Source organism: Dipodomys merriami, unplaced genomic scaffold (assembly GCF_024711535.1).
Source record: "Dipodomys merriami isolate MVZ:Mamm:240054 unplaced genomic scaffold, mDipMer1.0.p SCAF_63, whole genome shotgun sequence".
Lineage (NCBI taxonomy): Eukaryota > Metazoa > Chordata > Mammalia > Rodentia > Heteromyidae > Dipodomys > Dipodomys merriami.
The window spans coordinates 405,739-433,590 of NW_027206213.1; the positions used below are offsets into that span (position 1 = coordinate 405,739).

The 27,852-nt window shown below is 41.6% G+C and overlaps 1 protein-coding gene across 2 annotated transcripts; it reads right to left on the reverse strand.

The window, feature by feature from the left end:
* Window positions 1-1,217: 1,217 nt before the first annotated feature.
* Window positions 1,218-27,566, reverse strand: Mxd1 (MAX dimerization protein 1). 2 transcript variants are annotated; one of them, XM_070004467.1, is made up of 6 exons: window positions 27,273-27,566; window positions 26,436-26,535; window positions 20,561-20,590; window positions 7,868-7,982; window positions 6,156-6,315; window positions 1,218-6,033 (listed from the first exon to the last, which is right to left on the reverse strand). In XM_070004467.1, the coding sequence occupies exons 1-6, from the start codon at window positions 27,343-27,345 to the stop codon at window positions 5,846-5,848; spliced, it is 666 nt and encodes a 221-aa protein (XP_069860568.1). In that variant the 5' UTR covers window positions 27,346-27,566; the 3' UTR covers window positions 1,218-5,845. The 2 variants fall into 2 exon arrangements, with proteins under 2 accessions (XP_069860568.1, XP_069860569.1); XM_070004468.1 differs by lacking the exon at window positions 27,273-27,566 and adding an exon at window positions 27,078-27,097.
* Between the last annotated feature and the right edge of the window lie 286 nt (window positions 27,567-27,852).

Here is a 27,852-nt window from a genome sequence, read left to right on the forward strand (position 1 = left end):
CTAGAAAGGCAGCTCGTGAGGGCTGGCTGTACATTTTATTAGTGTCTCCCAATTCTGACTGAGCCAGACACAGAGTTCCAATCTGTTTGTTAAAAACGAATAAATGCAAATTAACCAAAGATGTGAGCATGTATAAAGAACTAACATTAGAAGCCAGGTTCTTTCTCCTGTCCATAAACTGCCTGTCAGTTGAGGTCTTTCCCATGGCATCCCCCCTCCAGGCTACTCCCCACCCCCTGGGCTGGCAAATGCCTGCTCTCTCCAGGGTGCAGCCCCCATGTACCATTTCAGTGGTTTCCCCAAGGAATTTTCCTGCACAACTCTATCCCACAAATGACTGAAATACATTAAAACCGTGGGCTTATTTTTAGACTGCTCAGAAGATGGAGATTCATCTTGGGCGCTGGTGGCTCACACCTGTAATCCTAGCTTGTCAGGAGGCTGAGAATCACGGTTCAAAGCCAGCCCAGGCAAGAAAGTGCGTGAGACTCTTATCTCAACCACTAGAAAACCGTAAGTGGTGCTGTGGCTCAAGTGGTAGAGCAACTTGCCTTGAGCTGAAGAGCTCAGGGACAGCACCCAGGTCCCACAACCAACCAAAAAAAAAAAAAAAAAAGAAAGAAAGAAAGAAAGAAAAAAGAAAAAAGATGGAGATTCTTAGTTGTCCCTGTAACTCCAAAATGCTGCCTGTGTCATCAGAGATTACTGTCATGACGAACAAGTGAATTAGCAGGTGGAATGGGGGTGTGGGGACAAGCGAGGTACTGTGACTAATCCTAATGAATAAATGGCTCAACTGAGGCCACCAGAAACCCTTGTCACAGACATCTCATTTCATCCAAGGGTTGAAAACCTTGACCCAATGAATTTGCCACAATTTTTAAAAAAGGAAATTTGTCTAACTCAGTCTTTTAAGTACAAACCAGAAAAGGGCCAGGTTCTGGTGGCTCACACCTATAATCCTTGTTATTTAGGAGGCTGAAATCTGAGGAGCATGGCTTGAAGCTAGCCTGGGCATTCAAGTCCATGAGACTCCAATCCAAAAAACTGGAACCAGAGCTGTGCCTTGAGTGGTAGGGTGCCAGCCTTGAGCAGAAAGGCCTAGTGAGTATAAGGCCTTGAGTTCAAGCCCCGGTACTGGCACAAACAAGCAAGCAGGCAAGGGTAAACTTGAATGCAAATATCAGGAAGACCAATATTGCTTTCATAATGAAATAATTTATTATTTGTTAACGGTTGAACAATACAGAAGTTTACATATACACAGCAAAGATTCTCTAAAACACGTAATAGTTTCTAAAAATGCATGTGCTAACTGTAGTAAAAAGCACCATTCTCTATGGTCTTGACACAGGATTTACATTGGCATTGTATTTACATAAAGAAATAAACATCTGGAAACAGAACTTCCTATTCTTTCATCTGCTGCTCTCCTGCCTAGGCTGTGTTTACCTTTAGGAAGATGTCCCCCCAGCACCCCCCCCCCAATTGATGGATAACAGAAATATTCCAAAAGCACCAATTCTTGGGATTTTAGGGGTAGAGGCAAGTTTAGTCCTCAGATAAAAGCCAAAATAAAGAATGACCCCCTTTCATCTGTCACCCTCAGAATAAGAAGTAAAAATTTAAAATCTAGATTATTTTACACTTGGGTGCCTTCCTAATTTTCATGTTATGATTTTGAGAGAAAGAAAAACATACTCAATTTCTTCAGCCATTCAATAGCTGAATCTAGCCATGCCAGTCAACTATTTCTTCTTCCAGAAGAATATAGTAAAAGGAAATCATCCAGGTAATATTGATAAATCATGATAAATCAAATATTGCACCCACCCTTAATCCAGGATCTTTGAGAACACCCACAATCTACAGAGACTGGCTATGTAGAATGAGACACCTCCTTTAAAAGAGGTCTTTGGGCTGGCTGTCTTCTCCCAGGAAGGGGTTTTGAAGTCAGGAGTAGCCAGCTACTGAAACATGCCATATCAAAGAATCAAATGTAGAAAAGTAAGATTGACATGCAGGAAACTGACATCCACTACCTGGTGTTCAACACACAGGGATGGTAAGGCGGGAACACAACACTGGAGACACAAGTAAAGACCCAAGATTTGGGAGGAATAAATTATACAGCACAATGAAAATGATATTCTTGCCAATACAGTATGGTATAAAAAACTCTAAATAGTAATGTGCATATCTATCTAATCTGTATATATATGCATATATTCTTTTCAAAAATAAGTTCTCTCTTTAAGGAATAGGGAGGAAGGCAAGAGGAAAAAAGTCCACAAAAATCCATTATCAAGTCCTAAGATATTGCTAGAAGGTTATTTTGAGCATCACATCCCACCTAGTTTACAAATTTGTCTCAGACTCCAGAATTTGCTCTTGGCCACATCAAAAAAGAGGGAAAGAGAGGCCGATAGAAAACCCAGGAGGAACTTTTGCTTTTAATGAAAAGAGAAAAAATATGGGATTTAGAACAAGACCCTGCTTACAAAAAAAAAAAAAAAAAAAGGAAAAATTCTTGCTTTAAAACCAAAACCAAAACAACACTTAAGTGACCCACTGCAGTCAGAGTCTATGCAATGCTCAACTCTGAACTGAAACTGGAAGTGTTTCAGTCTTGTGGTGACAGGAAGGGTCTAAGTCCTGCTCAATACTGTGAAGCTCTAGGAATGACTAAACTAGCTAAATTAGGCCTGTGAGTAGAGAAAGGAGCCAAAACTGTTGCTATGAGTACCTTGAAGAATTCAAGATCTCTGCTGAGCAAAAGAACAACTTCAAACATCCTGGGTATTCAGCGGGTCATTCAAAGCTGACCAGGGATGGAAAGCTGTGTTTTTGGAGGATGATACCAGAAGCACATATATATCTATTATTTGTTCCTCATGGCATGAAATTAAATTGGATGACATACTCTTATTTTTCCATTTGCATTATGATAGTACCAATAAGCTTGGTTTAGATTTTAGTTTTTTAAAAGCACTTTCACATAAAAATATGCATGTGCCTATGTTTGTACACATCTATATTTATGTATAACTGTCAAAGTTCTAATGGCTGGGGTTTCTATCTTTGCCCATCCCCTCCCCCCACTCAAGAATCTTAATAGATTTTTTTTTTTCATTTTGCTTAAGGAAAAACCAAAACAAAAAGACACACTCTTAGCAGTCACGCTGGTGGATCAGTGAATGAGAGAGGACAGATTGGCAAAATCAGGGCTGCTGTTCAGCCATGAGGGGAAGAGGATTAGCTGCCTAGGGCTGAGTTTGCTGGTCCCAAAGGTTAGTTTTGGTTAGAGAGAAGCTGTCTAGCGTGCTGACTTGGTCTACCTTGAGCTTTGAAAGTAATGTCTAACTAACCCTGGTGTCAGTTTATCACAAGTGCATTAAAAATAGAGAGATCAAGTTCCACATTTAGATGCAATCAAATTGAAAAGGACCAGACAAACAGTGCAAAGGTCAAATAATTACTGTTTTTATATTGGGACAGTACATTTCATATTTCAACCAAAAAGACCAAAAAAATGCAGTTTAAACTCAAAAGGCACAACATTTAAAACACAGAAAATAATGGCATCTCTCAGATGCCTTATTTGTAAATCAAACAAACAAGTACACAAATTTTGTTCCCTTCCCACCCTCCCCCCCCAATGTAAGCCCACAAGCTTTTTCCAAAGTCTTGAGTTTTTGATGCCAGGTGGCATCTAGCATCGTGGACTTGTGAGGCGCTTAGATGTAGCAATTAAACAAAATGCTTGAGAGGTCTTACGAATGGCATTCGAAAGGGACCTCAAAGTGCAGGCATATCTTCTTCAGACATGTTACAGGCTGAGCTGGCTCTTTGAACACTATCCCTCTGCTTTAAATTCAGGAAGCAGATTTTTAAAAATGCAAAAGGCATACAAGTTGTATTTCAGTGCAAATCTTCAGCTGGTAATTGGAAAAGATTCCAACAATTAAAAAAATTCCTTTGTCACCTGCCCCTCCCACCAACCAAAGTCAAAATGAAGGGGGTGAGGGAAACCCCGAAGTGTGATAGATGACTTTGGAATCACTGAGGAATCTGCTACTTCCAATTAAATCTTTTTTTTAATACATTAAGGAATCATTAAAAAAAAACATGAAAAAGATCTTGCTTTGTGTAGACTGCTCTTCATATATCAGATGAACTCCAGCGCAGACTATGTTTGAACTTGAAGGTGGAGGCGCTTGACGTCGTGCAAGGCTGAGGTGTGCCCGTGACCACAGCACAGTGGGGGCCCAGGGTGGGTGCCCACCGCGAGCCAGCGTGGAGCCCTTCAGTTGCGGTGCGCCTTGGGTTTTAAGAATGTTCTATTGTTTTGTGACACATGCTCTACTTCAGCGTCACAGATTTTACAAATGGTTCTGATTCAATGAAAAGGATTCACCAGAGGCTTGACAATATCAAGCCCTCAAAAAGATGAATGCAAAAATATTATGGGGAATGAACCAATTTTGTAGCTAACTACATACAAAGTGGCTAGAACATCTATAAAAGCACAAAGTCATAAGAATTTATTTTCCATTACATTAGTTTATATAAAATGAATAAATAGTATTTATAGATTTCATGTGTTTTATGTACATATACATGTGCTCTGTTTTTAGCTTAAATAAAAATGCTACAAAGTGGGAGACCACTTACAGGAGAAGTCATAACCAAAGAGAAAAAAAATCAGCCTTTTAAACTATCAACCCAAAAGACTCCATAAAGAAGTTTCTTGGTGAATCAAAAAATAATCAGCCCAGAGAGGAATTCTCATACAGAATCCCTCCTGTTCACCTGCACCACAGACAGTAGAAATGTGGACTTTTTCTTTCACTGATGATGGCTACCAGCTCAGCTAGTGCCAAAGCTCAGTTATTGCTGAAAGTTAAATAAGAAAATAGATTAGACTTGGACCAAATGTCACTTATTTGGGGAAAAAGAAAAAAGAAAAAAAAGAAGGCGGCATAATCACTTTTGTTAAGTGGGAAATGGAGATCTCATTTATCTCTGAGGTAGGAAAAAAAATGTTCCAGAGACAAGTAGCATTACCAAACTTGGAGGGGGAAATGTGCCTTGAGACAGCAGATGACAGCAAGTTCCCAAGACCCACACACACAGATTGTACCGTTTTGTTTGCGAGAAGAAACAATGTTGGAACTTCCCTAAATTGTGCAATCCCAGAGACACGCTGTCAAGGTGTCTGTTTTAAAGTGAGGACTGCTCTCTCCACATGTGGTGGGTGAGTGGGGAATTGGCCTGGGCTGTGCCTGGAGGGCATTTCCAGGAGGTGTCCCCACTTCCTCACAGGGCCAGGGCTGGGGTTAAGTGCTCTTCAATTTCACTTTCAAAGCTTACTTCTGAGTTCTGAGATCCCGATCTCAGCTTCCAAAGATCATTTCCCTCACTTTAGTTTCCTAAGCACAAGTCACATTTGGACATTTCTCCTAGGAAAGTAACAGTAAGCCAGAAAACTGAGAACGGTCTGGTCAACTACATGAAGACAGTAAAGAAGAGGGGTGTGTGTGTGGGGGGGTGCTGCTGAGATGTGAAAATTGCTCATTCAGTCTAAGAATTCTTGGATGCTTCGAATTGATTGGAATGTACAGTCTCGTAGAGACAAATTTTGAGAGACACACACATACAGAGGCTAGTAGATGCAATCAGAAACCCAATCCTACGAACTTCCTCAAAAACTTTGACAAAGCTGATTTGGTAAAGGTGGTACACTGAAGTTTGCGTGCAAGAGTATCATGGGTAGGTCCCATACGCTACCTAATCAGATCCATCGGGACAACCAGCAGGGCGGCAGCTAGGTGACCACTGTCTCCTATAGCCCGAGACACGTCTTGCGACTGTCCTGGAGCTTTATTCTCTTGATGCCGGAGCTGGAGTAACCCTCGTCGCTACCGAGGCTCTGCATGCTGCCCCGCTCGTCAGAGTCACTCACGCTGCTGCAGCTCCAGTCCAGGTCCCCTGGGAGGCAGTCTGTGCTTTCCACGTCCACGTCGATTTCTTCTGTGGGGAGGATGAGAGAGACAGACACACATGGGTGGGGCATTCTACGAAGAACTCAGGCTGTGAACCTCTGTGCTCCCTTTGGGCGCCTGGGTGGCTGGAAGGGGGGGAGGGGGACTCACCCCTGTCAGAGTCGGAGCGCTCAGAGGAGACCGTGGATCCGATGCTGTCCATCCGAATCCTCTCGATCCCCAGTTTCTCCAGCTGCCTCTTCAGGTGCCGCTGCTCACGCTGCAGCTGGTCTATTTGGTGAATGGCTTTTCTGTCACAATCTTCAAGTTTCTGCAAGTCAAAAGGTAGTTGCTGGAACCCATAGGGAACTTTCCAAATTGCCAGTGACCCTCCATATTTCACTTCTAGCAGTGAAATGTCACTGGCCCCAGACATAATATGGTGTGTCACTTGGCAGCCTTGTTTCCATGATGTTTATTTGATGGCGGGTGACTGGGGGCTTCACAAGGCACTGGGGGTGGGCCAGATACTCTGATATCTGTACCCCTCAATCTTGGGAGTTGAAAAGATGGCAGGAAGGAATCCACAGCTCCGTTTCCTGGCCTGTAGCGATCCCAAACACATCATCTCTCTGAACTAGAAAACTGCATGGACTGGGAACTGAGGAAACACGCTTCTCTTTAAAATTATGTTTATTCAAGTACATGCCCCAATTACGTAAGCACTTTTTTGTGTCAGGCCAAATCCCAATTAACTTCTGTTGTTAGCAGGAAATAATAGTCCCTCTTGAAATCCTGATTTCCAAATTATCCAACAGAAGAGCTCAAAAACAAATTTCCGTAGATGTCTTCTTTTTTGCAAATCTACCCCCTAGATTCTCATATTCTTCAGATAATTAAGAAGAGTATTTAACTGTAGCTGTTTTGTTGTAAATAGAGGGTCTTTTTCTCCCAGAATTGTTATATATGAAGGCTACTAACCATCCCTAGAATGCTATTTACCTAACTAAACAGTGATTTTGGCTATGGCTCTCAGGAATTCAAATACAACTCACCTCTCCCTTTGCTGTTCATGCTGGATACTGAGGGTCAGCTCTGGGCTAGCCGCTCATGAGTTTCCCTCATGTATAGTCTATAGTCTAGTGATGGAGACACCACATAGGCATGTAGAACACCACCAAATGTTTACTGTGACAGGAAACAGGTGGTGGAGCCTAGAAGGTCAGCAAAGGCTTCTCTGAATTGGTGAGGCTGGTACAGAGATCTGAAGGATGTGTAGAGGTGAAGCAGGTGGAGAAGAGAGGGGACAGCATGCTGCAGAGGGAACAGCACAGTGGCCCTGTGCGGAGAGAACTAGACAAGCACGGAGGACTGAGGAGGAGCTAGACATGGAGTATGGCCCATGTATGCTGCTACAGAGGCCAGGGAGAGCTGGAGCAGACCTGTGACTGTTCTGAGCCACAGATAAGTTCAAAACAGAGGAACGTGTTGATTGGAGTGTGGCAGGATTGTTCAGGAAGCATGGTGAGCAGATTGGAGTGAAAGGAGGCCTCTGGGGTGGAGTGAAGATGGAAGCAGAGCAGGTTGTGAAATATTTAGGTCATCAAGACGGCTTAGAGAAAGCGTCTGAGGAACAGAGGCTACCCGGGGCCTCCAAGTGTAAGCACACAGAGAGCTAGGCGGGCCGTTTGCTCTCAGGTGTCTGGGTGTGAGAATACATAGTTGGGTTTGAACATGTTGCATGTGATGTGCCTGTGGACCGTCTAAGAGGCAAGGTGGAGGAGTTCAAAAGAGAGGAATATCGTGGAGATACACATTTGTTCTTTATAACAACACACAAACCCTCACTAAACAAGATGAAGAGACATACAAAATACACTTACCTTTATGTGCAATTTAGCTTTTGTTAATAAACTCAATGTTGTATGTCGATTGGATTCAGGTCCAAGCGGCACCAAGCCCTTCAACTTCTCCAGGCACAAGCGAAGGTGAGCCCGTCTAGAAAGACAAGATCACAGTAGCATTTGAGCTTCAAAATGGGCTGGAAAGCACCCCATGGAAAAATGGGCTCTAAAAGTGCATGAAGTTGCCCAATTTCATACAAATGGCAAATGCTACCAATGACATGGTTTGAAGCTAGATGATTGGGAAAAACCCACAAGAAGCAAAATTCAGGCTTTCTAAGTGAAGTCTATTTATAATACAAATGTTAGGGGTAGGGATTTAATCTGCTTTTATTAAGCATATTTATCAGGCTCTCCAGGTTTCTGTAATCCATAAGATATCCAAATTAGAAAACTGTGACATGCTAGGAGGGGAATCTTTTCAACCCATGCATCTCTTTGTGAAAGACTCCCTTTCAAAGCCACTAAATCACTGTATCACTGCTGTCACTAGTATTTACATATAAGAATGACATGTATAGATGTATTACTGAGGCTTTATTTGCTATAGGAAAGATGGAAATAACTCAGATCACCACCACAAGGAGTTGCCTAGAATTATGGTAATGCTTACATGGGAGGGAAATTCACCTGCAGGCAGGGATGAGAATGTGTTCTGTGTACAGTGAAGAAAGATCTTCCAGTTGGGCACTGGTGGCTCATGCCTGTAATCCTAGCTAGTAGGGAAGCTACGATCTGAGGATCTCGATTCAAAGTCAGCCCAGGCAAGAAAGTCCGTGAGACTCTTATCTCCAATTAACCACCAGAAGTGGCACTGTGGCTCAAGTGGTAGAGTGCTTACCTTGAGCTGAAGAGCTCAGGTACAGCACCCAGGCCCAGAGTTCACGACCAAAAACAACAACAAAAGATCTCCCAGACACTCTTAAGTGGAAAAAAGCAAAGCATCAAACCTGACACAACTTGTGTGAAAATGGAGGGAAATAATCAATTGTTATGTTTTCTTGTATAATGACTGGCTGGGAGAGAAAAAGCAGGATATACACATATAAGGTAAGGTAGGAAGGAGAATTTTTATTGAAGTTTTTATACTTTTTTATTGTTCTTTTCAATCTATTGATATTCTAAAAGTTAAATGTACTTTTATAAAGTAAGGGGAAAGTACGTCATTGTCAATGTGGCACTATTAAAAATGTGCCACACAGCAGAGGAGAGCTCTTTCTCTATTTTGGGGTGTGACTGGCTGGTGCAATGGGACCGAATAGGAGCGTGACCAAGGCTGGCTGAGGAGGAGGTCCACTCAAGAAGCTTTTGTCAGAGAAGGACCAGACACGTAGAATCCCCACAATGTTGCAAGTTTACATGATTAAAACTTGGCTTGAACCTTACTCTAGAATCCAGCAGATTTCATGAACATGAGAAACAGATTAAGATTCAGAAGCTTTTGTTGAGACCACCAGCCCTTAAAGCCTTCCTAAGACACAGAGAGTGGGCCTCCATTTTCTAAGTGTTTTGCTTATAGCTAATATTCCCTGGGAGGTTCCTGACACTTTCCTGCATTGTTTGGTGTTGGTCATTTAATCATGTGCTGCCAACTCCTTAGGAAGCTGGGGTTGGGGCTTAATCATTGCTCTGTAGCCACAGTGGCTCCAGCACACACACTTACTAAGTGTTTGCTGATGGATTGTATCATCTGAACAACTAGACTTTGGACTGTTGGAGGCCAGAGTCCATCTCTATTACATCTCTGCATGTGCAGCAGTGCTCCACCGGCTTCCACACACAACTGCTTGGGGTAGAGCTCCTTAGCACCCAGGAGCTACTCTTTAGCTGAACTGGGAAATGATGAATGTCTTTTGGTCTTGCCCTTTCTTCCTCTTAAGAATCTTACTATATTAGCAAGAGCTGGGAATGCAGACCAAAAGAAGAAAGGCATATCAGAAAGCTGTAGCACAGGAAAATAGTTTCATATTGACCAATTCATATTGACCAATCCATCAAGACAGGATATTCCCCCAAGGCAAATCTACTGTATTTTTTTTTGTCAGTGCTGGGAATCAAACCCAGGGCCTAGTAAGTATTCTACCACATAGCTATATCCCTAGCCACTTGTGTGTTGAGATAAGAGTCCTACTCTTTAGCTTAGGATGCCTCCTGTCCCAGTGTCTTGAGTGCTGGGATTACAGGCGTGTGCTACCACAACCAGTGATCTAATTAATACCTGCTGCTCTCATACCTTTCTTTTAAGGTTCAAGCATCTGAATCATGACGAGTTGGTCCTGGATGTTCCAAGGGCCTCTATTTGTGACTTGAGGAATATAATCCTCACTTCTCAGCCAGGAAGAGGTAAGGGCACAAATATTTTACAGTTTTTCAAGATTCCCACTTGAAGTCCACTCCTGTCCAAGTGGAAGAGCCACAAGCAAAGACCTACATCAACACTAGCAGGCTGCCCCTCCCCTTGCTGCAGGGGGCCAGTTAGAACAGCAGGAGCTATGTGCAAATGTTAACCTTGGACAGTATTCTTTAGAACATATTGTGTTATTGGAAACACTTTGAGGAAGTATAGTCACTTCTATGGTTACATTAGTGACTTGCCACTTATGTGTTCTCACTGTAAAGTCTGTAGACTAGTTTTCAAGTTGAGAGAAAAAGTTCAAAGTTAAAATTACATTTGGACATCTATCAGCCTGCTTGTTGGCTGCAAAGACTGCATGACTCAGAACAGTGCATATTAGTCTTTTAATGATGTGGTATGTGTATAGATATGAGTATGTAAAGTTTTTAGGAAGTTTGTCTACTGATAAGAAATATAAGAAAGTCATCTTTCAATGCATCATCATTTCTAGTTGTACTGGAGCCCAGCCCAGAAAACACTGCTTTCACTACCTAAATGTGGGTTTCCAAAGAATTCTTCCAGTGTGTAACTAGAAATAAGGCTTTGGACTAATTGAAGCTGAGGGTAGTACCTGTTTAGTCAGTCCTTTTTTGTTTTTTTTTTTTAGTTCTACAAAATTAGGCTCTGAATTCTTTCTGGATTTTTGCAGACACTCAAAGCTAACTTTTGCCTTTGGCAGTGCCTGCTTTAACCATTGGGTGCCTAATTGCTGGAGCCTGATGATTGCCTGGGCCAATCACAGAGGGAGAAATATATATTAAGCAGTTAGGTTCGAGCCCTGTACCAGATAAGAAAGCAAACAGATTCCTACTGAGAACCCTCAACCCTGAGACACACACACACACACACACACACACACACACACACACACACACACTCTCTCTCTCTCTCTCTCTCTCCTGGGTTCTGGAATTCTTTTTTTTTTTTGTCGGTCGTGGGTCTTGAACTCTGGGCCTGGGCGCTGTCCCTCAGCTCTTCAGCTCAAGGCGAGCACTCTACCACTTGAGCTACAGCGCCACTTCCGGTTTTTCTGGTGGTTATTGGAGCTAGGAGTCTCACTGTCTCTCCTGCCCGGGCTGGCTTTGAACCGCGATCCTCAGATCTCAGCCTCCTGAGTAGCTAGAATTACAGGCATGAGCCACCAGCGCCCGGTGGTTCTGGAATTCTTTAGCCAGCCTTGAGTATCCATAAAACTCCCAGATCAAGAGCAAGCAGCACAAGCACCTACCAAAGATTACTTCTGAGTCCCTGCCCCATTTTAACCCACCTCTAATTCCTCTCAGGGAACTAGAAGGGATCTTGCTACAGATTGTCAACAGTAAGCCACCTAGTTTTCTTTTTTTTTTTTTTTGTCAGTCGTGGGGCTTGAACTCTGGGCTTGGGCGCTGTCCCTGAGCTCTTCAGCTCAAGGCCAGTGCTCTACTGCTTAAGCCACAGTGCCACTTCTGGTTTTCTAGTGGTTTATTGGAGATAAGAGTCTGGACTTTCCTGCTCAGACTGGCTTTGAACCGTGATCCTCAGATCTCAGCCTCCTGAGTAGCTAGGATTACAGGCGTGAGCCCCTGGTGCCACCTAGTATCTTAATCTGACCCCTCCTCTTGTCTCTCCTACCACCACTTCTTCCTAAGACAGTCTTCTTTCTGTTGCCAAGAATGGCTTCTCAGTTCCCAGCCCTGACAGAAAAGGGTTGTGCCAAGTGCTGGCTCCCTCCTGCTTCTAAACTGCCTATTTTGGAGCTGAGCCATACTGTTCTGCACCTAGGTTATGAACCTTGACAAGCTTTGCCTGCTGGATCACTAAAGATCTCTTTAATTTTTTTTGATTTTTTTTATTGTGAAAATACCGTACAGAGAGGTTACAATTACATGGGCAAAATAACGAGTGCATTTCTTTTTTTGGGGGGGGGGTCCAGTCGTGGGGCCTGAACTCTGGGCCTGGGCGCTGTCCCTCAGCTCTTCAGCTCAAGGCTAGTGCTCTACCATATGAGCCACGGCATCACTTCCGGCTTTTTTCTTTTTTCTTATGTGGTGCTGAGGAATCGAACCCAGGGCCTCAGGCATGCAAGGCAAGTACTCTACCACTGAGCCACCTTCCCAGCCCCACGAGTGCATTTCTTATCAAGTATTGTTGCCTCCTCCTTTATTTCCCCTTCCCATCCGTTCCCATTACCCCCCCACCCCGATCCCCCCCCACCAAAGTTATAAAGTTCTTTTTCGACATAAAGGTCTCTTTAATTTTTGAATATGGCCTGATACAGCAGCATAAGGAAATCATATATTGACTTTATAGAAATATAAGAAAGTCATCTTCCAATATATCATTTCAGGTTAGACTAGAGCCCAGCTCAGAAAACACAATTTCCACTACCTAAACGTTGATATTACTGTAGTGATAAAAGATAAAGGTTTGGAATAGTGGCATTGTCACTTACTCAATTTGATCTTGAACAAATTACTTAACTTGGTACAGCATGAGTGTCTCCCCAGGTAGCACACGGCTGACTCGATCTGCTTGAGGGCCACTGTGCATATGGTGACTGCCCCCATGGCCTGACACAAAGCAGTACTCCATACATGGCTGCACTTTCAGTCTTAGCTTCTTCTGCAGAAGGCTTATTACTGTAAGCCACTATAGCATTATAATATTCCTTTTATAATCTTTTTATAATATTCCTTCCATAATCAACCTGGAGAGCCACCTTTCAGAGAACAGAAACTCACTCACACAGCAAGAAGAAAGTATAACATATGTAGGAATAAACTTAAAACAGTTTGGGAAGGATCTATGGGAAGAAAACTATAAAATGTTGCTGAAGGACACAGGAAAATCTGAGTAAGTGGAAAAACAGCACATTCCTGGATATGAACCCTCAAAGTAAAAATGCCAATGTTCCCCAAGCTTGTCTACAAAGTTAAAGCAATTCCAAGAAAACAAAGTCCCAACAGTATTCTTTAATTCATTAAATGCTGGGAAATTAGTCTAAACTTCATCTAGGAGAATAAAAGTGTGAGACACTGCCAAAGTTTTAGAAAAAGAATAATGAGGAGGAATGTTTTGTACCAGATATTAAATTGTATTATAAAGCTTCAATAATTAAAAACACAGTAGTACTTATGCAGGGACAGACAAATCAAGTGAAAGAATAAAAATGCTCAAAAACAGACCTAAGGAAATAAATTTAGCACGTAATAGAGATAACACTGCAAGTTCTTATGTGTGTGTTGGGGAGGTTCTTGTTCTAAAAATGGCAAGGAAGGAGGGAAGTCAATATCAAAATAATTTCCAGTATTTTTCACATGACATATAGCTCTATTACTTTCCCTCGACTCTTGTTGGCCAGAAACGATGGAAAAGTAAATATCCAAGAGAAGGAAGTTACTACTGAGGGCAGGCAGCTCTGGCTGTTGCAGAAGTTGCTAAAGCACTGACAGAAGGCACTCAGGCCGACTGGTGTGTCCTTAGCCAACTCTAAAGGCATTGCTCCTTATTTCTGCCTTCATACCCAAGCTTCCTTGATTGTATATATCTCCCTCTTTCATAGGCTGGTCGGTCTGTAAATCAAAAACCAGATTCAATGAAAAGATGAACCCCATAGGTAGATGATGCTATTTGGATTTGTATGCCCCTCAAGGTTGAGAGTGTATAACATGGGGGCATGAGCTTGTGTGGTACGCATGTGTGCCTGTTTGGGAGAAATGCTATCATCAAAGTTTGCTTTTCTTTATTGAAGATTTACTTGGAATTACTCTCTTCTTCAGAATTTCATAGCAAAATATAGGACAAAAAATAACTAAGGTCAGAGACGAGTATATGAATGAAATACTTAAGTATATCTTATGAATCTTTTTGTAGAATCTAACTTTTAATTATACATACTATACATATGTATAATAATTAGTACTTGCTAGTAAAGGTCTGGATAAGTAATTACGTTCACAGGTGAAACACATTTAACTTTTTCATTTATTTATTCCATGAGAATTTCTCAAAGGATTACTATGTGTTGCTATTTTCCTCCTAGGTAATGGATATAAAATGCTGAACAAGACTGAGTTTCTTCATCTGAGGTACTTAAAGTTTAGTAAGCACATATGGATATGAATTACTATAGATTTATCTGAGTTACCTGTAAACCAACTATCAGCTCCTACCTAAATTTTAGAATGGGCTCCCTTCTGCCTATCAAACATGTTCTTCCTCTTACCTCACCTACTAACATCTTTTTTAACTTAACTTACCCTGAAAGCTTTTCAAGTTTTCAAAGCGTGACACAATATTCTTTTCCTTTGTAAGCAGCTCATATCCATTCATTCATCCATCCGTCCGTCCATCTATCCACACAATGTGGACCTACTATGTATCTTCTGTTTCTTTCAAGAACAATCTTTGATTTCCTGTTAACTCACTGGAGCCTAGAAATAATTATACATCTGTAGATGTATAAACAATTATATATCTGATTTAAAGAGCTTGAATTTGGAAAGTGGAGGTATGGCTCAAATGGTAGAGTGTTATCCTTGAGCAAAAAACACCAAGCAGAAGGGAGAGTCCCCTGAGTTCAAGCCTTATTAACAACACACACACACACACACACACACACACACACACACACACACACACACACACACACACACACACACACAGAGTGTTTGAATTTGGTGTGTTTGGCAATTTACCTCCTCTTAGAGTAAAGTCCTAAAGAACATGATACACTTAACTTCTCTCAGTGCTAGTTTTTCCATTAAAATTGGGCCTGAGATTATAACCAAAAAAGAAAGAGTAACCTATTTAGTGCTGAGGTTTTCCTGTATTCTCTTCAACCTCAGTGTAGCTACAGACTCAACTGATTAAAAACTATTATAAATCCTATAGGATAAATGAAGTTTGAATAGAAACTACTCTTTAAAAGTAATTAAGGTCTGGATTGAGAACAAGGCTTCACTATCTTAAAAAATTCAAGTGAAAACCAAGTCATGCTTTGAGGGGTAAAAGTATCCTTCCTCTCAACAACCCCTTAATAAACAAGTGTCAAGATTGTTCACAATTGTACTGGGAAGTTTTTGTAGAAAATATAAATGTAGTAAAATACAGTGTTACTCCATTTTAAAGATATAAGATCACTTCTTTACTAAAGTATAACATGTTTAAGTACACCTTGTTAATATTTATTTCACAGAACCTAATTTTTAAATACTATATATACATTATGAATAATACTTGCTAGTTCTATACCACCCTTTGACTATTTTTTTTGGTGCTGGTAGTGAGACTTGAACTTAGGGCCTGAGTGCTGTCCCAGACAAACAGCTGTCAGAGTGGTGCAATGCATACCATAGCCCATCCAATATAAAGAGCTTGCACATTTGAAACGTCAAAATCCCCAACAGAAATAACTACAGGAACCTGCAATTAGTTACAACAGTCTTTCAAAGGAGACCTACTGAGGGCTGGGAATGTGGCTCAGTGGTAGAGTGCTTGCCTAGCATGCATGAAGCCCTGGGTTTGATTCCTCAGTACCACATAAACAGAAAAAGCTGGAAGTGGTGCTAGGGCTCAAGTGGAAGAGAGCTAGCCTTGAGCAAAAGAAGCTCAGGGACAATGCCCAGGCCCTGAGTTCAAGCTCCGGGACTGGCCAAAAATAAGTAAATAAAAGAAGAGTCCTATTGAAATCCTTTCTCATACAGATGAGATGCCACTGAAATCCTGCTTGACCAAATGGAAAGACCAGTTTAGACCAGGCACCGAGTCTTCCCACAGAACACAAACACAAATCTTTTGTCATAGGGTCAAAAGACTCTGACAGAGGTGATCTCTCTAGAGCAGCTGCCTGATTCCAGAAAGGCCTGCACATTGCCATTCCAGGAAAAAAAAATGGGCATCTCTACTATTAAAGGAGATACTAGAATCTTCTTTTGGAAGAGTTCATTCTGACTGCTGACTATCGGCTGCAGCCCAGTTTGTATTTGCTGTAACTTCATTGAAAAGCATTTAAACCAGTGTAATTCTCAACAAAGAGGAAAATGCAGCAGAATTATTATCAATAAAGAACACATAATGGCAAAGGCGTAAAAAATTTCCTATAGTCTAACAATAATCAATTAATTATTACAAAAAGTAATCATAGCTAGTGCCAGTGGCCTATACCTGTAATCCTAGCTATTCAGGAGGCTGAGATCTGAGGATTATGGTTCAAAGCCAGCTTGGGACAAAGTCTGTGAGACTCCAATAGACTACTCAGAAAAAAGCCAGAAGTGGTGCTGTGGCTCAAATGATAGAGTAGTAGTAGCCTGGAACATGAAGAGGCTCAGTGACAGAGCTCAGGCCCCTGAGTCCAACCCCCAGGACTGGCAAAGCAACAACAAAAGCCAATAATATAAAGTTACATAAACCTGGGATATCTTTGGTAAGAGATGTGCAAAACTTATATTGAAACACTACAAAATTCAAAACTTTAGAGACAGAAGAGAGGCCTTCATAAGTTAATATACATAATAAATCCTGGATGGAAATACCTCATGTGTAATATTAATTTATGTTGGGGCTACAGGCATGGCTTAAGTGGCATAGTGCTTGCCCCAAAAGCCCTCAGTTCAAGCTCCAGTGCTGAAAAAAAATTATACTGGAATTATCCTATTTTTTATTAAAAAAAAAAGAAATCAAGGGATAAGGAATTGATAGGCTGATTAAAAAATTGTCAGAAAAGTTAGGTACCATAGCTTGCACTTGTAATCCCATATACTCAGGAGAAAGACATAAGGAGAATAGCAATTTGAGGCCAGCTCAGGCAAAAAAATTAGTGAGACTTCCCTCAACCCAACAAATAAGGCAGGTATGGTGGTTCACACCTGTAAACCCAGTTACATGGGATTGTGGCCTGAGGCCAACCTGGGCAAAAACATGAGAACCTAAAAAAATAAATCAAAAGCAAAAAGTATGTGGTTCAAGTTGTAGTGCACCTGCCTAGCAAGTATAGGGCCCTGAGTTCAAGGAAAAAACTGTCAGAAAAATAACTGCTGAAAATAGCTAATAGCAAAAAAAAAAAAAAAAAAAAAAAAAAAGGGAAGGAAGAAGAGCACAGATGTGCTTTACCAGATCCTGAACTGCATGCTAAAACCTCAATGATTAAAACATTATAAACAGGCATAGAAAGAACCAATGGGCTAATGGATTACAAAACCAAGTCTAGAAACAGACTTAGCCATAAACAGAGGCAGTGACTTCAGTCAATGAGAGCTGACTTCCTGAAGGTAGCTGATAAGCTGGACAATCACGTGATAGAAAGGGGGGTAATATCTTTTATATATATCCTTTATATTATGGAATTTGTTTTTTAAGTAAAAGGTAAAGTCCTTAGTAGAAACTTGTACAAAGGCTATTTAACAGGAAATACAGACACGTGTACACACCCATGAAAACTGTTCAGTTGTGCTAGTAATATAAGAAAGCATTTGTGTGCTGGTGGCTCATGCCTATAATCCTAGCTACTCAAGAGTCTGAGATCTGATGATTTTGGTTTAAAGCCAGTACAGGAAGGAAAGTCTGTGAAGCTCTTTATAATGGTTAATGTCCAATTAACTACTAATTAGCCAGAAGTGGAACCATGGCTCAAGTGGTACAATGTCAGCCTTGAGTTTAAAAAGCTAAAGGACAGCACCCAGACCCTGAATTAAAGCCCCAGGACCAGCCCTCTACCCCACGCCCCAAAAAAGAAGTGAAAGAAAAGAAAAAATAAAATGAAATGCAAATTAAAATAAGTACCTTATATGAATTTTTGTTATTACTTTTTGCTTATCAAACTATTAGAAGAAAGCATAAGGAAAATACCACATGCAACCTGCCTGTTTGGCCGCCTCGCAATCCACACCAACCATCATAAAAATCTATACACATTTAATTCCACAGCTATAAATTTACCTTATGGAAATAATTACGATGTTGGATAGCAAGGGCTGAGGTTCTTTGGACTCTGTACCCCCCATACCTACTACAGAGCATCTGAAGTGTTCACCAAACCCCAGTTTTACTTGTCTTTTCTTTCATCTTCCCTCCAATGTCAAGGAACCTGACCATGGCAATACTATGTCCTCATAGTAGAGTCCCCATTACCTACAATAACACTGTTTTGAATTAGTAAGGTGGCACAGAAAAAGGGTTTTGTCTTAAAACCCATGTGAAATCAACTTTGTAATACCAAAGACAAAAATATAACCAGTTTAGAATTCATTTACCTGAGTTGGTTTTGTTTAGAGAAACTGATAACCTTTTTAGTAAGGCAAAAGTTGGCTGAAGTGCCACTCTGACACAGAGGTATTCTCTGTAGGAGTCAGCTACAGAGCCAGTCAGGCTATAACAGAAGATGTTTAAACGCCAAGATCCAAAGGGAAAAGGGTCGGAAATGTTCACCTCTGCCTCTGGGATGCAGCAATCAATACTTTTTTAAATGAAGTAAACTGGGTCATTTCCTTCTCTTGGTCTAAACCAAATGAAGAATTAAGACCTTACAAGACAAATCCCAAAAAGAAAGGGAAGAACATAGAGGCTGAGATTTGAGGAGTGTGGTTTGAAGCCAGCGCAGACAGGCAAGTCTGTGAGACTCTCATCTCCAATAAACTACTCGGAAAAGCTGGAAGTAGCACTATGGCTCACCTGGTAGAGTGTTAGCCTTGAGCCAAAGAAGCTCCAGGATGCCTAGGCCCCTGGGTTCAAGCCTCCCAATTGACACAAACACACACACACACACACACACACACACACACACACACACACACACACACACACACACACAAACACACACACACGGTACAAAACTATAGTAAGCCTAAGAACCTTTACCTGAAGAAATTAGGGAAAAAAAGTTTTTCTTCATGAGGACTGAACCCAGGGCCTTACACCTGTTAGGCAATCGCCCCTAGCCTGAAGGGATGACATTTTAATAAGAACACAAATACTTAAATGAATGTTCAAGGATGAGAAGAAGTAGAGGCTTTTCAGCAAAAAAAGTCTCACTTTACTGAGTTTGCTGCGAAGGCAAGAAGAAGGGAGAAAGTCTAAAGATGAAAGGGGCCCCAAGTGACCACCTTCCCATTTGAAGAGGATGCTTTTGAGTTTCCAGCTCATGATATGTAAATCCCTAAAGCACAAAGGATGCTCCACTGAAAACACTGTCAGTCACAATCACAGCAATTAACAAGGAAGAAGGCAGGATGAGGAGGAGCACATGTGTGGAGAGGCACCCTGAACATCACACACAACAAATTCCAAGATCCTTCCTGCCAGCCAAGGGCCTGGACTGCTCTTTCACCAATAAACTAAATATCATCCAGATCCTGACTTTCAGGGTCAAGCTCCTTTTCTAATGAGGGTTTTGTGCAGCACAACTACACATATTTACAGTGCCATCATTACTCATTACCTTTTTGTTCATTCAAGGCACTGAGAAAGCCATTCAATTTAGATGGGTACCCCACATTTCAAGTTGATGGGAGCTCAGAGACTAGGATGAGGCTTGTTCAATGGTTCTCAGTTCTAGCTGCACATGAGAGTCACCTGGGGAGCCCTTGAAAATACTAGTGCAGTTTCAGCTCAAACCAATTAAATCAGAATTGCTGAGAGGTCTGGACAGTGTGAGTGTGTGTGTTTGTGTGCGTGTGCAAGCGTGCATGCTTGTGTGTAAATTTCAGGCTCATGCCTAAAATAATCAGTGCCCTGAGCTCAAGTCCCATACACACACTCTCATATAGACACACAGATATTATTTATTAGGGAGAGAAAATTTGCTTTTAAACACTCAGTGGAGAGGGGTCAACTTGATTCCTACCATAGGCAAAAATGCCAGTAATTGTGGAAGCAAAGGACTTGATAAAATTATTTGCTCTACTTTTATATACTTAAAATTTTCTACAAGAAAACGTTATTTTAGGACTAAGAAGGTGGCTCAGTGGTAGAGTGCTTGCCTTGCATGCATGAGGCCCTCAGTTTGATACCTCAGCACCACATAAACAGAAAAAGCCAGAAGTGGCGCTGTGGCTCAAGAGGTAGAGCACTAGCCTTGAGCTGAAGAGCTGAGGGATAGTGCCCAGGCCCAGAGTTCAGATCCCATGACCAACACACACACACACACACACACACACACACACACACACACACACACACACACACACACACACACACACACACAGCTTTTCCTCTACCTAAGTGATATATGAGCAGTACAGTATTTTTGTAAAGTAGAAAATTCATCAAAACTCCCCATACCCCATCTCCAAAATCTAACTCACCTATTCTTCTCCATTTCATTGTGTGTTGATCTGAAAGAGAGAACAATAAGAAAATATTAAGATTATTTTTGTCTCAACACCATTATTTTAACTCCTTACTCAGTCTTAGGTTAGTGTAAATATCTGAAGTAAGAGTCAAGAAGCAGTGACATACTACCATGCATTTCCTAGTGGAAAAGTGATCCTTTTTTAAGAAAGGAAATAAAAGGGTCTATTTATACAAAGAGAAAAACAGCTGCACAATGCAATGTGAATTTTGGTTATATAATACCACAAAGCTTTCTTTAGACTAGCAGTAACACAGTGGAGGTGGTACCCTTGTCCAGCTTTGGTAGTTTTTTTTCTAGGAGGAGCATGTACCAAAACTTTGTAAGTTACTTAATTACAGTGTATAGTTTTATTTTATTTTTTACTTTATACTTATTTAACTATAGCATAAAGGGTGTTTTTAAAAAAAATTTATTTGGTACCAGTCCTGGGGCTTGAACTCAGGATATGAGTGCTGTCTCTGGAGCTTCTTTTGCTCAAGGATGGTACACTACCACTTGAGCCACAGCACTACTTTCCTGCCTGCCTGTGCTGGCTTTGAACATGATCCTCACATCTCAGCCTCCTGAGTAATTAGAATTAGTAATTACAGGCATGAGCTACTGGCACCTGGCTACAGTGTATAGCTTTAAAGGACAAAATAACTTCCCTCCCTAATCTTTCAAGTCACTGTCTTATATCCAACCTCCTGAAAAATGCTACTGCTAAATACCTATCAAATAATTAAGGAAGAAGTTTCCAAAACTCAGCTCCATGTAATGGCAATAGGCTGGTTAAAGCAGAAGCTGGGTTTGTGAAAACTGATGTTCAGCTTTGCTACTACTGGTTGGTACTACAGGAATAAATATTTTCTTTTTTTTTTTCTCTTTACAGTCTTGCCTCTTTGGTTAACCTCTGTGTAAAACAGGAATAAAAATAATTACCAATAATCTACTGAACAGGCATGGATCAATGAAGTAGCAACTGTAAAAGTGAATAGAGAGCCTTGGATCAAAGGTGCAGTGGATGTGAAATCATATTAGTGTGTTTATGGCTGATCTTGAAGATAGGTCTGGTCTAAGACTTTATGGACAGCTGTCCAAAGAGTCACAAGGAGTCAGTCAATGTGACCCCTTCAATGTCCTCCTCAGACAACCCTCCCACTCCTGAACAGGTTAAGAGCTTAAGGAACTTCCCAGCCTTATAAAGGAACTGAATCTTGACCTTCCTTATGGGAATTCTAATCAGCTTAGGAGTTTACTCCCCAGCTCAGATAATGAATTCAGTGGGGGCATAATCAGTACTTACTAGGCCTAGGAGATAAATTCTCATAGCTGTCAGGGAGGAGTATTACCCTGTGAATTGTCAGCCACACATTTGCATCACTGGCACCACCACCACCAAATTCACTTACATCACATACAAGGGATGTTAGGAAGTATGTTTGTGCAGGGGCAGAAGATTGTCTTGAAATAGGAAATGTGTAGCCCAGCATTAAAATTTTTCTTTTACAAGAACCCCTCCCCAGAGAAATTTTATTCTTTCAGAAAAACAAATGACCAAATAATGACAGTATTTGAAGTTTTAGAATATTTGTTTTCTAGGTAAATGATATATTGACCTCTAAATTGGCTAACTTAAAAAGCTTTCAGTTGAAGTCAGGTGGCTTACACTTGTAATACTACTGCTACTCAGGAGGCTGAGATCTGAGGATCATGGTTCAAAGCCAGCTAGAGCAATAATGTCTATGAGACTCATCTCTAATGAACCATTAAAAAAGCTGAGAATGAAGCTGTTGGCTCAAGTGGTAGAGGGTTAGTCTTGAGCAAAAAAGCCCTGGGACAGCTCCAGGCCTTGAGTTCAAGTCCCAGGTCAGGCCACACACAAAAAAAGTTTTCAGTTGATTTACTTGGTTATATCTATAAGCCTGAAGAACATCAGCAGATTTATTTCCTTCAATGGCCAGCAGATATCAAAGTTAACAATGAATTACAAATCTTTGGCTTTTCTCAAAGCATGTGGCATTTTACTTTTAAATGGGAATAATAAGTAATAATAATAATAATAATAAGTCTGACAGCTTTTTTAAAAAAAAATACAGCTGGTCAAGATTTCCCTACTTAAGCAGACAAAAAAACCATCTCTGGTAGTAGGAGGATAGAAAGGTACATAGGCGAAAACAAGAGCACACAGGTTGCTTGTACTAAAGTATGTCCAGAGTTTTTAGAGAAGTAGACTAATCAAGAGTTGTATTTCTATAAGCTTCTGAATTTCCAAGATAAACTCCTCCACAAATTCCACAGGAAGCACAAGATTTTCCAAACTTTCAACTTTTAGAAACCACAGATTTTATCTGATTACTTAAGAATGTTGAAGACATGATGGTTTTGTGTTTTTTTTTGTTTTTTGTTTTTTGTTTTTTGTTTTTGTCAGTCATGGGGCTTGGGCGCTGTCCCTCAACTCTTCAGCTAAAGGCTAGCTCTACCACTTGAGCCACAGCACCACTTCTGGTTTTCTGAGTGGTTTATTGGAGATAAAAGTCTGCCCAGGCTGACTTCGAACTGTGATCCTCAGCTACGTAGGTAGGATGATAGGCATGAGCCACCAGCACTGGCAACATGATGTTTTTATTTATTTATTTATTTTTGGTCCGGTCGTGGGGCCTGAACTCTGGGCCTGAGCGCTGTCCCTCAGCTCTTTAGCTCAAGATCAGTGCTCTACCACTTGAGCCACAGCACCACTTCGGCTTTTTTATTTTTGCTTATGTGGTGCTGAGGAATCGAACCAAGGGCCTCGGGCATGCAAGGCAAGCGCTCTACCACTGAGCCACCTTCCCAGCCCCAACATGATGTTTTTAAAGGGGGTCTTTTATCTAACAGCTAGGACATTACTAAAGTGTACTAGGTTTGATTTTTTTTAATGGAATTAGTCATAAATGAAAAAAAGCAGACCATTTTACAGTGATAGGTCCAAGGTTAAGGCAGTATAAAAATATATAGCTTGCTAAGTGCCAATGGCTCATGCCGCCTGTAATCCTAGCTACTCAGGAAACTGAGATCTGAGGATCTTGTTTAAAGTCAGCTCATACAGACAAATCTGAGAGACACTTTTTTCCAATTAACCACCAGAAAGCTAGAAGTGGAAGTGTGGCTAAAATGATAGAATACCAGCTTTGACTGGAAAAGCTAAGCAAAACTGTGAGGCTCTAAGTTCAAGACTCAGTAGAGACACACAAGCAAACATACCTACATGTGTGTATATATATATATATATATATATATATATATATATATATATATATGCACACATACACATATATAATATTATATATTGTATATAGTGTGAATATATTACAAATAATGTATATATACATATACATACATTGTATCACACAATTTTTCATGTGATTATTGAAGATTTGGTAATTTCACCATTTAAAAGTAAATTCTAGCCAGATGCCAGTGGCTCATGCCTGTAATCCTAGCTACTCAGGAGGCTGATATCTGAGGATCATGGCTTGAAGCAAGCCTGGGCAGGAATGTCTAGTGAGACTCTTATTTCCAGTTAACCACCAAGTAGAGCTGAGGCTCAAAGTGGTAGAATGCTAATCTTGAGCAAAAAAGCTCAGGGACAGCATCTAGACCTTGGATTCAAGCCTCATGACTGAAAAAAAAAGTTGTTAAAAAACAAACCTAAACCATAAGTATATCTGGGAAATAGGGAAAGTCCTTAGGTTAAAAAACAAAACAAAACACTCCTCACGTCGGGTTACTTATATAGCCACTGTGGGATACAAGAACTTGATGGTCAAGTCTCGAACTTCCTCTTTACATGTTAGAGCCTGCTTTACTAATGTAAGAAAATACACATGCCTGCAGTTCCAGCTACTTGAGTGGCTGAGGCAAAAGGATGATTAGCCTGGATAAGACCTTGTCTCTTAAATATAAGCAAGGAAATAAAGGAAGAAATAAATGAAGAAAACAAATCTCTATATTTCAATTTTAAATAATTATTCATTTTAAAAATCAGCAGCAATTAGAAAATAGTCTTTCTATATACTATTGTCTCTCTAGATGATCCAATATTTGTTTTTGTTGATATTTTTTGTTCTTTTGGAGTTTTAAAATAAACTGCATTTTCACTTCCCAAGAAGTTTAATACCACTGCTAAACTTTTTTTTTTCTTTTTTAACTGTCCAAGGGAAAATGTACTCCCTCTTACTCATCAGGCAAAGCTACTCAGGAGGTTGTGATCTGAGGATCCTGTTCAAAGCCAGCTTTGGCAGAAAAAGTCTGTGAAGCTTTCCAATTAATCTCCAAAAAGCTAGAAGTAGAAGTGTGGCTCAACTACTTGTAGTGCTAGCCTTGAGTAAAACAGCTCAGGGACAGCACTCAGGCCTGGGTTCAAGGCTCAGCGTGCGTATGCACGCGCGCGCGCGCGCACACACACACACACACACACACACACACGACACACAGTGATTAGATGAGTTCTGTTCATCACCTTTTTCACTCCCACTACAGAATATCTCCCACACACATACCCAACCTTCCTATGAACTCAGGGAAAAAAAGTTTCAAGATACTAAGCCTACATTACTAACAAGGCTGATTCTTCTCAAATCATGCGTTGCCAAAAATAAAAGCAAACAAAATGCAAAACAAAATGAAAGGCCTCAAAGTTCTTCTAAGCAAATAGTTAAAAATACTGTGACAAAATGCAACTCAGCTTGTTTTGATACTATTACATGATACAAATTAGTATTACTATCTTTCTTAAAGGGCCTTTGTACCCATGCATGGAACTACTGGCTACCACCTTCAGGTTATGCCAAGATGGTCGGACAAGGAAAATCTACCAGATAATTACCAGGTTCACCTTTATGTGTCTTCTTAGTCAAGAGTGCAGCCCAAAGCATGCTACTCACATCCTGTGATTCCATAACACTAAGGACCATGGGGTGAGCCAAGGACAAAATATATACCAAGAATGAGTGACTTTTAAATTTAAGTGCGAATTTCCTGGTGTTTAATGGTCAGTTTGTATAAGTCACAGTGGCAACCCATATAGTTACTTGGTGAGGGGAAGATTTGGATTCTAAGTCAATAATGAAAAAATCAAAGATTTTAATTTACTGATATGAAAGGGATAATTGAGTAGATTTAGTAAAATAAGATTGCCTAGCCAACTAATATTTTCAGGACAAGGAGAGGGACAATGTACAACACCACAAATTATGTTTAGAATGTTAATATGTCATTTCTCTGACCACTGGCCAAATATTCTCCAGTGAGATTCACAGCTTTAAAGAATTATATGTCAATCTATTAGGCTGATATGAAAAAGTTTTATAACATATTAATAACTTAATATTAAATGTTGCTCCATCAACTGAGAGGAAGATCTTAACCTCTATCCCCTTTACCATTATTAATAGATAGGACAAATTAGATGATCAAACAACTGTTTGATTTTTCATGTCAAAATAAAATCTTAGTATTTATGCCAAGTCAGATAATTTTGCCCAGAATCTACAACAAATGAAGGGGAAAAATACTGTCCATATCATTTGAAACTTCCTTTTTCTTTTCCAGAAGGGACCAAAAAACAATTTTTTAAGTTCATTTTAAAAAAGATTTAGACATCCATATTTCCTTGTTCTTTTCAATCCCCTCAACTTAAACAGAGGAGCTGCTTCCTTTCATGGCATACGACCATGTGTGCATGTTCACTACTTAATGTATTTAATGTATTTACCAGGTTATGATCCAAATAGACAACCCTCAATCTTCCATTTGTTACCTTACAGCATAATCTAAAAGGGAAGGAGGAATATTTACCAAATTACCTGCTACTGCTGTTGTTCTTCTTAGATTTGTTCCTCCGTTTTAAGGCACCTCTGTCCTTGTTATTGTATGGTAACATGGAGGCATAACCATGCTCAGCTTCTAGAAAACCGGAGGATCCAGTTAATGAATGAGTCCAGAACATTTAATACTCTCTCCCCAACCCAGTGTTTCATTTTTTTTTCATTTCTTTATCTTTACATGAACATTGTAGAAAATAACTCAGTAACAGAGTAAGGTGGAATTCTGAGAACAATGATGTTGGGTTTTCTTCTTCTTTTTGTTTTGTTTTTAATTGTGTGAATGCCCTCAGTTCGGAGCAGGTGTAAGGAAGATTCCAGCTGCTCATTGTTGGGGAAGACACAGCCAGTGGCTGCGCTCGCCCGGCCTGGGGTCTCCCAGCGGCAACGTCCCGCAGGTTGGTGGGTCCAGAGGGGACCAGTCTCCCGGTGAAGGTGGGGGTGTGGGGCAGACACGGCGGGCCGGGTCTGGGGAGACCCTGGTGCTCCGCCCAGGGGATCGGGCTCAGGTGAGGCAAACCCGAGGGGGCGGCCGGCGAGGTCCCCGGCCCCCTAGTCGCGGGGGCATGGGGAGGCGGCAGCGCTCGGGACAGGGACAGCAGCCCCTGTCTCACCCCCACTCACAGCTTTTGGGGGCAGTGGCGGCCTCCTTTCGGAGCGCGCGTGGGGAGAGCCGGAGGGGTTGGGAGCGCTCGCGGTCGCGCTCTCTGTGCCTCCAACCACCCTCGCACAGGCGAGGCGCCCCGACCCCACGGCTGGACCCCGCAGCACCCACCCCTCGCCCGGGCTTGGACCAGACCCTCCTCCATCCCCGTGCACCTCTCTCCCGCCGCTCCAGATAGTCGGCCGCCTCCAGTAGCATCTGGATGTTCATTCGAACCGCCGCCGCCATTCTGCACCGGGGGCCGGAGCCACGGGACCAACCCCCACTGCCCACTGGCTCACTGCCGCCGCCGGACACCCGCGCCCCTCCGTAGACCCGCTCCGCTGAGCAAGGCAGAGGAGCCTGTCCGGTGACCACCCTCGCCGGGCGGGAGAGGGGGAGGGGGCCGGAGAGCCGGGCACTGCCAACACCGTGACAGAACCCCGAGCAGAGCAGCCGCCGCCACCGCCGCCGAGTGTTTATCCCCGACTCACCGTCCCCCCGCCCCCAGCCCCTTCTCTTGACAGGCCTGCTCTGGCAGCGTCCCTCATTGGGCACCCCCGGGGATGCCCCGCCCCTACCCTTGTGCGATTGGGCGGGGGCTCCATGGCTCCACCCCCAAAGTCCGCTCCTCTCCCTGGTTGGCCACACTTGACAAGGCCCGGGCTCCACCCTCTCTCCCCAATTGGTGACACAATTGGCAACTCCGCCTCGTGCTTCTTCCGTTTTCTATTGGTTCTATACCGAAAACCGGGC

Coding starts and splice junctions, on each gene's coding strand:
- Mxd1 (XM_070004467.1), bottom strand. CDS start 27,345: ATGGCGGCGGCGGTTCGAATGAACATCCAGATGCTACTGGAGGCGGCC. Junction 20,591..26,435: donor AAGAACAACAGCAGTAGCAG/GTAATTTGGTAA, acceptor TCTCTCTTTCAG/ATCAACACACAATGAAATGG. Junction 7,983..20,560: donor AATGAAATGGAGAAGAATAG/GTGAGTTAGATT, acceptor TTGTCTTTCTAG/ACGGGCTCACCTTCGCTTGT.